Source organism: Suillus bovinus (genome assembly GCF_016758785.1).
Source record: "Suillus bovinus strain UH-Sbo-P2 chromosome Unknown EDB93scaffold_25, whole genome shotgun sequence".
NCBI lineage: Eukaryota > Fungi > Basidiomycota > Agaricomycetes > Boletales > Suillaceae > Suillus > Suillus bovinus.
Window position 1 is genome coordinate 142505 of NW_024542081.1, and position 12069 is coordinate 154573.

Here is a 12069-nt window from a genome sequence, read left to right on the forward strand (position 1 = left end):
TTTTATTAATAATGATGAAGAGGAAATAATGTGCAAGATTATGAGGACCAGCTGATCACAATGGAGCCCATAAGTCTCAACAGAATCTTTTTCTTGTAATATTTGAAACAGGTGGATTAATATTCTGTTAGAAATTCTGGGTTCTATAGCTAGTGTTAAATCTTACTATTGAGTTCACCAGCTGGTTAGAGCATCTAAGAGAGTAGGTTTGATATCTAATGTAGATGAAATGATGGAAAAATACTCTTTGTCCAAACCATTCATGCGAGTTAGGCTATAGATGTCTGGTGTTTTTATTTTAAAGCCAGATATAGAGTATCCCTCAGTTGTCTGGGCCCATCCAGCAGCGGTCAAAAATAGTGACAATTCACTAGAATCTAATATTTTTGATATATTTCCATTTATTAAAGCTCCATCAATATACTAAGTTGGCAGTATTGAGTAGAACTTTGAAAAGAGATAGTCTAGGCTAATGTTCTATAGCATGGCATGTACCACAAAGTATATGTCTTGGAAAAGAGACACTGCAACAAAACAAAAAAGTTGATCATGCTTACTAGTGCAGTGGCCTCCTCTACTAGGATGTAATCTTTTGCTATGCATTGAAATTGTCCCCATGAATGCAGCCACATAAGGGCAATGACAGCATTGGTATCCTTGTATAGGCTCAAGCAGCCAAGGCAATGAGGATAGAAGGTGCTGTGGTAGGTCTACCTTTAATTAATATAATTTTGTAGCCTGAAGTCTGTTTCACACTCATATTATAGCAGCATCAACTAACAGTTATTTGATGGGTTGCAGTGGAAGCAATCTATGCTTATTGAAGATGTGTCTTGAAAGATGATCTGCCCAGACAGCAAACCAATATTGCTCACAGACAAATAGCCCAAGGTCTTGTTGAAAGTTTATCCTCAGAAACATCCTTCCAAGCTCCTCAACTTGAACAATGCAGCATAGGACATCATCACTATCCACCTGCAGTATTGAAATCACCTTGGATGTATCTACAGGAAGTACAGTTGAATGAAGCATAGATTCAGATCCCTTAGAGGCACTAGAAAGATCAAAATCACAAGTTTCATACAGTAGGCTACTGTTCATCTTATTATAAATCTGCTAAAGGTTCAATAATTCAGATAGTGAGTCTGTACAGTGTTGGGTCTGACTACTCTATGTCTAAAAGACAGTGTTCGACCCTAACTTCACTAGGCTCAAGGCTCAGAGAGAGAAGAAACAACTAGTAAGACTCAAACTTATGATGAAAACTGGTAAAAAGGTAACTTGCTTATGTAAGCTACAGAATAGCAAACATAAGGTAAAGACAGTGTCTACAAGCCTAGTCAGGAATGAGTCTCTATACCATGTTATGGCTGGGATGTGAAGCTAAAATTGACCCCTATGTCATTGTAAAGAGTAGATCTCTGCTGGGCTCAGCAGAAATTGTACTACCTAGTCTGCTATACTTGCAGGGCAAGTGCATTTGATCCTAAAGGGATTGCTAATTGGTATTAGTAGTAAAATGTGTCAGTAATGCAAATAATGAATGTCCGAAGCTATGAAACAGTGTCCAAAGGTAATCCAAAGATGTCTGAGGGTACTTATCCAATGTCTGAAGCCAAAGTGTGATGTCCAAGATTTTGGACTTTTGGACTTCATGAGTATAGGTTAGAAACTATGTAACAAGTGTTGGGTTGCGAGTGGTACCGCGAGTATAATGAATGGTGGATTTGTGATGGTGAAAGAACAGTAATATTTCACAAATCAATTAAGAACTACAAAAATATTCTGAAAAGTGACCCAGCTACAGGTGGATGGATAGGTAAGAGTCACTACAGAGTATTTATCTATCTACGTAGGAGACTGGAATACCATAGGTGAAGGTAGTAGCAATAATTTTTGGGTTCAATGTCCTATGTAATAAGACATGAGGTACTGCGGACTATGGGAAAACATGTAATAACACTGTCTACACTGTTAGCAATAAAGATAAGACTATGTGCGCACCTAGTAGGGGCTAGCGGAATGTGACTGGACATAGGTGTGATGATATCCGATGTCCGATGCGATGTCTGATGTGATGTCTGATGGAAAGTGCAAAAGTCCAAAGCTAAGTGTATCAGATCCAATGCAGAAAGGCTTGGACATGTGTGGAAATGTGTCAGACATGTTTAGGAATGATTCAGACATATTGTGGATGACTTAGAATAAGTAGTGTTTGATGTATGTATTAAAAACACTGGTTCCGAGCTCAGTGCAAGGACCATTGTTACACCATGCTGCAGATCATACTCCAATGCAGCCTCAAAATTGCTATGATACAGTAGGCTTGCCATAGGTATTGTTGTAAAGGTTGGTGTCTTCAACTTTGCAGTCATAGTTGTCATTGTCATCATTGTCAGTGGTGCTGGTGTTAGTATCAATGATGATGTGATAGTATGGACCTTAGACTACATCCTCTGGAGTGCATTTTCTCAGGCACTAGTGCATTCCATTTTGCCCTGAACCATATTCAGCACATCATTCCATATGCCAGCACCATATAACATAGTACTTACCATATCTTTATCACAGGTTGAGCTCAAAGCAGCAGATTGAGCACCAAGAGCATCTACTTGGGTTTGGCAGGGCAATAGTTTGGCCAAACTCACACCTACTAGCCTCATATCCTAAATGAAATACATATTTGGCAGTTGTAGCAGTATAGAGGATCAGCACATACTGGCCAAGTGCCAGCTGCTTCTCTAGCACTATGCAGGATATCTCTATATACTATCACTATGTATTGATCCAACTCAGGTTGCCTGTTACAAGAACATCTAGACACTTGGGCCCCTACCATTTTTCTCCTCATCCTTCTCGTATCAGCCCTCGCATCATACCCTTACCTCAACCTCACCCTGGTTATCCTTGTCATTCTCGCATTCCCTTTCGCCCTCTACCTGTCGCTTCAGCAAAGCCAGTACATCTGGCCCGATCCTTTCACTGACAAAGCATACCCATGCTCCGTTCCACCATCTGACTAATCCTGTGGATAGTCCCCTTGCCCTTACCGTCCGGACGGTAACCTATGATATGATGCACGACGCATCCCCTTTGCCCTCTTCCCTTTCTTGATCTCTGACTCAGTGCGCAGTCGCACATGCGACTTATAGATAGCTCTGCAGCTGCACGATCGTGCCCCTGCGCGTTTCACTTCTTATTTCAATCTTTGACTCACTTTCTTATCTAGCACGTTCTGCCTCGCCCGTGTCTCAACGCGAATGTGCTCTCCTTTTATGGTTATGCCCTTTACCGATTGCTTCTCTTGGTAGTATGAGTTATCACCCACTAATACTTCTCCTGTCCTCTATATAAACTCGCTACCATGTACTATATTCCCTAACTTGAATCTACTTGGTTCTTGACCTCCTACTCTCACCAGAGTGATCCTTTCTGCCTCACCAGCAGTCTATATTCTATCTTCTTATCTGCTCTTCGTGGATAAGCCTATAGTCTCGATCTTTACTCATCGACTTCGTCAACGAGCAAAGCCCCTGTTGACTAGTCGGACTTCTGTCCTTCTAATTAACGATGATCTTATGATTAACCTTCGGGTGTCGTAAGCTTTGGCCGATATAGCTTATCGTCTCGCACCCGCTTGACATAAGCTACCCGATTTGGACATAGGCGTCAAATCTTACTTGCCGAAGCCTCGCCAAGTAAGACCCCTAACCTTGGGCCAGCCCAAGGACGTCCTCGACCGTTGACGACACACGCTCTGTTTGAGCGTCGCCAACAGATACCATCCAAGTTGTAACACTGACTGTATAAGACTTCCCTTGCATTATTAAGGTAGTTCTTTAGGTTGTCTCTTGGGACAAAGCATACTCGCATTTCTCAGGACTAGGAACTCACATTCTGTAGAGCCCAGCACAGGATTACTGTTTACAGTGGGAAATATTGTGCTGTAGAGTGCTTTGTAACACTCTGTAGCAAATTATGTTTCCCTGATGTAGAATGGCTGATTCTAAGCCCAGTGCCGCAACCATCATTACAGCATCTAGGGTTTTTCAACAACTTAAACACAATCACATTCAAAATATGATTATCATTACATACATGCACACATAGCAAGTCACAAATATGATCCTTACAATCAACAAAAGACACATATATAGAATATGCACAAGCAATGTCAGCAAGTTGCTCTTGATTGAATGTCAGAAAATGCTCCACAATTGACTGCAGATTTGAAGCAACAACAGGCAGCAATGAACCTGCAGGATATTGATTACACAAAAAAATACACTCTTGAGAGACCTCTAAAAACCCAACATCAGGAAAATGTTGAGTCCCTTTTCAACTCTTAATTTCCTTTGGCAACTTCATAAGGTACATAAGGATGTTTAAGGACACCAAAGCCATCAGTCTGTTACTTAGCGAACTTTGAGTGAATATTTCCAAGGAAGATAAAATTTTTAAGGAAGGCCATATCTATAAGTAATTCTAAGTAAAAACTCACATACTGGGAAGGACATGACAATGTCAGCCTCATTCATTGTAAGTAGGTGTGAGAGCATGGGGGACCATAACCATAGGGAAAGACATATCGTACATACAAAACAATAAGTTGAGAAGGATATGAAGGTGGTCAATGTTGCAGGCAACTTATGAATGATGTGCAGGGCCTATTACCTGCCAAACAACATCCCTCTCCCTGTGTTCGTGCACCTGCCGAGCGTGGAAGATGATGTTCTTGTGGGAGCTGGTGTCCATAGTACTTTTCTCGCCCTCAGATGCGCCAGCATCAATCTTTGTGTGTTTGGCACCAAGGGAGTCGATTGAAGAAATGTCTTCATCAAAGTCACGAAACTTGTGCTTGAGTTTATTGGAAAAGAGCTGGTGGGGTGGACATGCCTCAGCCATTTCAAAGTCTGGATGATTGATCAGTAGTTTATATGCCTCAAGAATATTGATGGGAAGTTGATATTGGGGGTTATGGAAGGTCACTTTTTGGCCTTGGCTAACGAAGTGGTCAGTAGACAGAAAATAATGAGAACTAGGAAGACACACCAGACATAGGTTATTGTCAGCTTTTCCTCAAACTCTGGTGCCGGAGTTGGTGTGCTTTCACACCCGGGAGCTTCTCCAACAGGCCATCCATCATCACTGCTCTCACAGCCACTTGCATTGGCTTTATCCTCACCGGAAAGGAAAGGGTTGTTGGGGGAGTCTTGAGTAGGCCATATTTTCTTGGCTCTAGAATTGGAGGGAGATGGTAGTGCATGAGGGAAGAGCTTGCAGGAAGGTGTCATAGGTAGCTTTGGTAGCTTTGGTAGAGAATGTGCAGAAAAGGTAAGATGAAGTCGATTATGCAATCTCCAATGTGTGGTGATCAGTGTACTTGTTGACAAAATAAGAGTAAAAGACATCATAAGAATCGTGTGAAGTAATTGTGTGAGGTAAAATGTTTGAGCCATATACTGGAATAAGATGTGCTGCACGGAAAATGCAGTCAATATGAATGATGGAAATATCTGGTCTGCCATCCTCAAGTGTTGTGGGAGCAACAACATACATTCCAGTATCCAGATCACATGCATTGAGGACATGCAAGAACCACCAAATAACAGCACATTGAAAAAAAGAGGTGTGATTGCTGAAAGAAAAAAAACAGAGCACTTGTGCAACCGTGATGTAGAGATTCACATAATTACAGGCTTGCAACGCATAATACTTCAGTCCATACCACCCGGGTTTGCAGCACCAACTCACAGCATCATTCCCTGACCTTTCCCAAGCTATTTCCATATCAGGCAACACTTTCCTGCATTGCACAATGCCCTCGCATCACTCGCTTTCATCGCCCTATCATCCAGGAGCATCCATCCACTGTCCAGCAAGTTTCACTGGTATGTATTTTCACATTTTACTCAGAATGGCACCATATTAGAGCATGGACCCTGCCTTACATACCCTATTACATACATTATCTCCTACTTGGCTCACTTAGCGAGACACATATACCTCAAGTGCCACTAAGATCACTAGGTGCATAGAATGAGACAGCTGCAGAATTAAAAATCAAGACTTTCTCCAAGAATAATGGTGCTGATGCGGGGTCAAATACAGGAGGGTCGGGGTCAGCAGCATGAGCTTGGTCATGAATAAATTCCTGGATCAGTTGCTGAAAACTAGGGAGCTCCAGTTTGTCACCAAGTGCATGGACATCACATCTACAGCCTGAGACAGGTAGTATCAATAAGGCTTACAAAGAGCGCACACAAACTTATGAGGTGTTGCTGCAAGGTCAACATGTACCTCTACTGCAGGTCCATCAACCGTTTCACTGACTTCACCCTCAATAGACCGATGCTCAGGTTTATTAACATTCAGAAACCTAGGCCGATCTGTGAGAGCAGGCTCCATTATTAGCAAAGTTGTCATCTTCTTCATCAGAGTCAGACTCGTAGTGACCTGTGCATTGTGAGATTATTACCATAATAAATGAAATTAGAATTAAATATGCTTTCAAAGCTTATGCAAAGCTTTAGATAGACATGAGCCCTTCAACATTCTGCATACCTGAACATCTGCACGAGCAGCTGCCAGTTTATCCAGTCATTGATTGGTGAGTAACATCTGTCCAAGCACTTTGAACCAGCTTGAGCAGCACCAAGGCTCCTTGATGGCCTTGATATGCTTTGACTCCATAATGGAAGAACAAAGCCCATTGGGGGCCCCAAATTGCTGGATAAGAAGTAAATAGTGGTTTAATGAGTGCTGGCATGGCAGGGAGAAAGACAGGGTGACACCAGTTGTCTTGAAGATTTCCCGGTATGTGTGGAACCTATCAAGTGCATCCTGAAGTTGTAAGAGGTCGTCCTCAGTAAGCATGTTGCATCGAATGATGTAGCAAAAGTCCAGGAAAGCACTAAAGGTGCATACTACATCATCAGGGACATGACCCCTGATAGCAGGAAGGTAGACCTGATTACTAGCAGATCAGCTTAAGTCCTGTGACAGCAGATGAGGGGTTCAAAAACTTCAATCCTCTTGGGAGGGTTCTTGACATCTCTTCTGTCATGCTGTGAGCACATGAGAGATTCAAACCTCAATCCTCCTGCGAGGGTTCTCGACATCTCTCCCATCATGCTGTGAGCACATGAGAGATTCAATCTTCGATCCTCCTGTGAGGGTTCTTGAGAAACATTGTAACGCACCTTCATCAATGCCTTTGAATCATCACCAGTTCATTGTTTAAATCTGTGTCCTTCTGGAAATCATCGTAAACCTGTGAACGGATAAACAGCTGCAATCCTGACTATATGTTAGTGATAATCATGCAAAGCTGTGTGTCTCTTACTTATTGTCAATGTCATCCATGATCTGTGCAGCATGGGAAGTGTCATATGTAATCTTGAGGTAAAACTCAACCCAATCTACCAGATGATCTTTCAAAGTGCCTTTGATAATTTGGTGGAGAATGTCTGGTGAAATAAATTCATGAATATCAGCTCGAGGGTAGTCATTCATAAAGGGCTAAAAAATCAAAAGTAAGAGTGTATTAACACAGGAATCATCGAAACCACACTCACCACAACATCACCAACAATACCATATTCCTTCCATAGCTTTCCATACTTGAGCTCTTCGACAAGAAGCTCCCTGTGTTTCTCGCACCAGCACAAGCACAGTCCATCACTGTTGACCTGCACCAAACTGGTCCGGTGCATGACTGAGCGGTGCTCGTGAATATTTTTTGGGAATTTTGCATGGAGTGAATTTTTTGTTATTTGGCTCAAAGATGACTCAGCCAGATTCTCACACATCTGAAGTATTCATGAAAAATATTAATATTTCCTGCATATGTTTGTTTGCGGGAACTTCCAGGAAACTTTAAATACACGTGTTACCCAGTTTTTGTTCTATGTCATATGTTACATTTCTAAACAACACCAGATACAAACAAGTTTCAACACATTATGTAAACTATGTTCTCTTACCACAGTCAGCCTGATCTATGACTAAGCCTGACAAATCATGTTCACCTACGTACGATTTACATGGGTATTATGATCTATGACAAATAATGCAGTATATCTAGATACGTGAGAAAACAAAAATTGAATATACCTAGGTACACGGGAGTAAATTAGTATAGCCATATAGATTTGTCTATATAAGGACCTCCGTTTTGGCCTGAAATGAAATCAATCAGATTCCCTAGAATCACCTTAATAAAATTGCGAGTGAGGTTTGTGTGTGATCAGCATCAGCAACAACCACGAAGAGTTGTTCAACATTGTTAGGTATATTGATGAGACAGTAGGAGCCATTGAGCTCACTGTGCTCAACAACCTGCAAGGCCTGGTTATTTTTTTTGAGAAGTCTCTTGTTTTTTTTTATTCTGAGTGTTTGTGTTTGTGTGTGTCTCTGTCTCTATTTCTTTTATCTCTGTTTCTCTAGGCTTGGGATCTATTTCTTTTTAAGTCTGGGATCTATTTCTTTTAGTCTGGGATCTATTTCCTTATCTCTGTTTCACTAGTCTGGGTTCTGTTTCACTCTATCTGTTTCACTCTCACTACCCATTGAAAGCTAACAGTCTGAATGCTCATTTATTGTTGTGCAGCTGATGTATTATAGATTTGAGCAAATATATTCTGAGTGTTTGTTTCTTGCTGCTGATACTAACGTACTTTTGATTGTAGCAAATACATTCAAGCCTTATCCCTGATTCTTCGTGTTGTCTCTACATCTGCTAAAGACTCAGAGTAGCTTAGTGGGGAGACTTCAGAAGTTGATTATTGTCTGCTTGACCTCACACATCTAAGTAGTATACTGAGCTGAGATTGTCATTTGTTAGATAGGCTTTAGCTGTTGAATAGGGGACTTGGTATTGAAATTCAAGGACATCCATTTCTGATTCTATTTAATACTCATTGTGAGTTCCTTGGCAGCAGATTCAATATTAGGCTAAGAGTTCTACAGAAGCTTTTGACAAGTCTTGACCTTTGATCCTACCTGTTTGTGCTATGGGAGTGACCAATACAGCTTCGCACAACTTTTCATAGTAAGTTCAGAATATAGCACCATTGATTGTGCCTAGTTGTAGTTTCTGTTTCTGTTTAGTACCATTGATTGTGCTTAGTTTTAGTTCTTGTTTTTGTTTCTTTGTTTCTTTTAGTCAACACCATATCGCTGGGTTGACTAGTGTTTCTATACTGATTTCGTAGAGTACCTTTGTCTGACCATAGTTTGGATATACTAACAGGCCACCCACAAACAACCACATTATCAGTCATTGGTATTTGTCTGAATCACTGACCATGGAGATATTTAAACTTGTAGGTGTTCATCTATAGATCATCTATCTAAGAAGACACCATCTAAGTCTCTCCAGTCAGCAAGACACCTAAAAATAGTCAGCATCTATGTAGTCAAGTCAGTTAACATCAAAGTACGCACTTTAGACACCATCCCTGGACTACCCCAGACAGCAGTACCTGCTCTGGATAGTCGGCAATGTAGGGACCCAGTCCATATATGACCCTGCAAAAATGTTCATCAGGGAAGTGAGCGACATCAGGGGTGTCCATGTAAGGTTTGATGGCCTCAAAGATTTTGGCGAGGGAGCAATGAAACATTTGTCATGAAAAGTCATGGTAAGCTGTATCACCAGCATGTTCCTTTGTAGCTATATAAAAAGTAAGTAAGGACTGAGGCATGACATTGGGAAATGGCTTGCTTTTTGGGATGGCAAGGAAACCCACCAAAACTACACCATTACGATGTGCATGTCATGTACTATTGAAAATGTTGCCTATGGACATATAGAGCAGATGATATTCAGTATGTCCTGTGGCTACCGATGAAGGTTCAACAATTTAGATGGTTAGTCTGAACAATGTTGGGTCTTGCTGCCTAGCTACATTGTCTAGAAGACAGTGTTCGACTGTTAAGAATGTGCTCAAGGGTCAAATCCAAAGGGCTTGGCTTCAGCTCGTACGCTGCACCCCTTACCCAAGTATGTGCCCCTAACTTCCAAAAGCTTAATGGACAATGTCTGAAGGGCATCAGGCAATGTCTGGAGTCCAATGTCCAATGTGCGGAAGGTCCAGCGGACATTCAGGAACAGGTGATAAAACTAATCTGGATGATGTCCAAACTAGAAAGGAAACAGCAGAGGACTACCAGAGGTAGAGGCAGAGGTGATAAGTCTATAGGGATCAACCTGAAGACTTTTGGCAGTGGTTGACGAGAGGAGAACTCAAGACGGACGGAGGAGGGAATGAGCAGAGTCTAAGATAATATTCAAACTGAGGTAGTACAAAGATTCTACAGGGTTTATATACTACAGAGGACATAACGGAGAATCAGCCAGTGCAGTCTGAAGCTATGCGAGGCTGTGGACGAAAGTCCATGCTCTAATATGGTGCCATTTTGATAAAAATGCAGAAATACATACCAGTGAGACTTGCTGGACAGTGGATGGATGCTCCTGGATGATAGGGCCATGAAAGTGCAGGAAAGCGAGTGATGTGAGGGCATCACAAGGCGTGGGAAAGTCGTGCGATGCGGGAAAGTGTCACCTGATAAGGAAATAGCTTGGGAAAGGTCAGGGAGTGATGCTGCAAGTTGGTGCTGCAAACCTGGGTGGTATGGACTGAAGTATTATGTGTTGCAATCCTGTAATTATGTGAATCTCTACACCGGGTCGGATCCAGACTAGATAGAAGTTGGCTGGATCCAAAAACTTGGAAATAATTTGTGTGATAGGTCTGGGTCTGGAACGCGGGATATGACATTGACCCTAAAGGGTTTCTGTACTAAGCTCAAAGCTCAGAGAGAGAGGAAAACTACTAAGACTCAAACTTGTGCTGGAAACTGGTGAAGAGGTAACTTCCTTATGTAAGCTACAAAATAGCAAACATAAGGTAAAGACAGTATCTACAAGCCTAGTCAGGAATGAGTCTCTACACCAAAACTGTTGTCTTGTTGCTACTGATTATTAGAGGCATGAAAGTTGATCTGTGATTCGCTTCATTTTGAGCAATGATGTCCTACATAAATACTGTAGTACTTTGTTAGTTCTACATCAGGAATAGCTTGACATGTCAATACATACTGCTTGGCTCCATGCCCAGTCTCAAAAAAAAAAGTTCTTGAAGTATTGAGTATCTTCTGTGCTGTAATCCTGATAAGGGACATATTCCATTTCTCTGTCAAAATTGGGGTTCTCAAGCATGTTATGCAAAAGGAGGCAAGGATCTCAAAATCAAACATTGTAAGTTGCATCCATTCATGGTGGCATGTCGTGCAGCAGTTTGGCACCATTGTGGGACATGGAGAATATCTTCCATGGAACATCACCAAGTGGTGTTGCATCGATGGTGTCGTATAAGTCACGATGACCTGTGAATGGTGGAGCATCATTATGCTTGATCAATGATGCTGCCCACAAGTCGAGAAGGGTGTCAATTTGTTTTGCAGATGTCTGATTCCATGAGAATAGAAATTCAGCAGTTTTGAATGTGATACAGCTTTCATATGGGGTCCAATCATCCAGCAAAGTGTCAGTTTGGGATGGTGGAAGTGCATTCTGATCAATAGAATTACCCTCAGTGTCACATTTTAGTCCTGTGTGATGGAATTAGTTTCAAATATCTCTGCCAGTGACAACAGCGAGCTTACCAGTGAGACTGGGATGGAATACTTGAAAAAGTGGTCCTAATTCTACCCAACTTCCATCCTTAGGCACAAAGCCTTCTTGATGCTCAAATTTGGCATCAAGATTGGGCCCACCCAAGTCCAGATGGTCATATTCAGACCTTGCTTCAGGACTAGGTGAACAAACTCTACATGCTGCTTGGTGAAATATTTGGCAGTTGCAAGATGCTCTTAAATGCTGTGTGCAGGTGTGCTTCGTCAAGCCAGACTTTTTCTTGAACATACGACTGCAGCCAGTGAATGGACATGGAAGCAAAACTAACTTATAGGAGTGAGGAACTGATAAACGTGTGCAGGATGGTGCTATGCTGACCAGTTTGAATTAGCTGAAATATTGAGTTCAAAGCAATGCAAATATCA

General features: G+C 41.7%; 2 protein-coding genes across 2 annotated transcripts; both read right to left on the reverse strand.

Annotated features, from left to right (window-relative positions):
• Window positions 1–4647: 4647 nt before the first annotated feature.
• EDB93DRAFT_1250117 (uncharacterized protein) lies at window positions 4648–5294 on the reverse strand (the record flags this gene model as incomplete). Its single annotated transcript, XM_041452956.1, has 2 exons — window positions 4648–5002; window positions 5053–5294. 2 exons carry the CDS (start codon window positions 5292–5294, stop codon window positions 4648–4650), a joined length of 597 nt encoding a protein of 198 aa, XP_041307973.1.
• A 713-nt stretch (window positions 5295–6007) lies between these two features.
• Window positions 6008–11802, reverse strand: EDB93DRAFT_1240462 (uncharacterized protein; the record flags this gene model as incomplete). The annotated part of the gene is made up of 13 exons (XM_041451759.1): window positions 6008–6222; window positions 6252–6379; window positions 6620–6976; window positions 7346–7521; window positions 7578–7691; window positions 8736–8757; window positions 9448–9593; window positions 9711–9757; window positions 9788–9844; window positions 10985–11042; window positions 11108–11127; window positions 11314–11476; window positions 11785–11802. 13 exons carry the CDS (start codon window positions 11800–11802, stop codon window positions 6008–6010), a joined length of 1521 nt encoding a protein of 506 aa, XP_041307974.1.
• Between the last annotated feature and the right edge of the window lie 267 nt (window positions 11803–12069).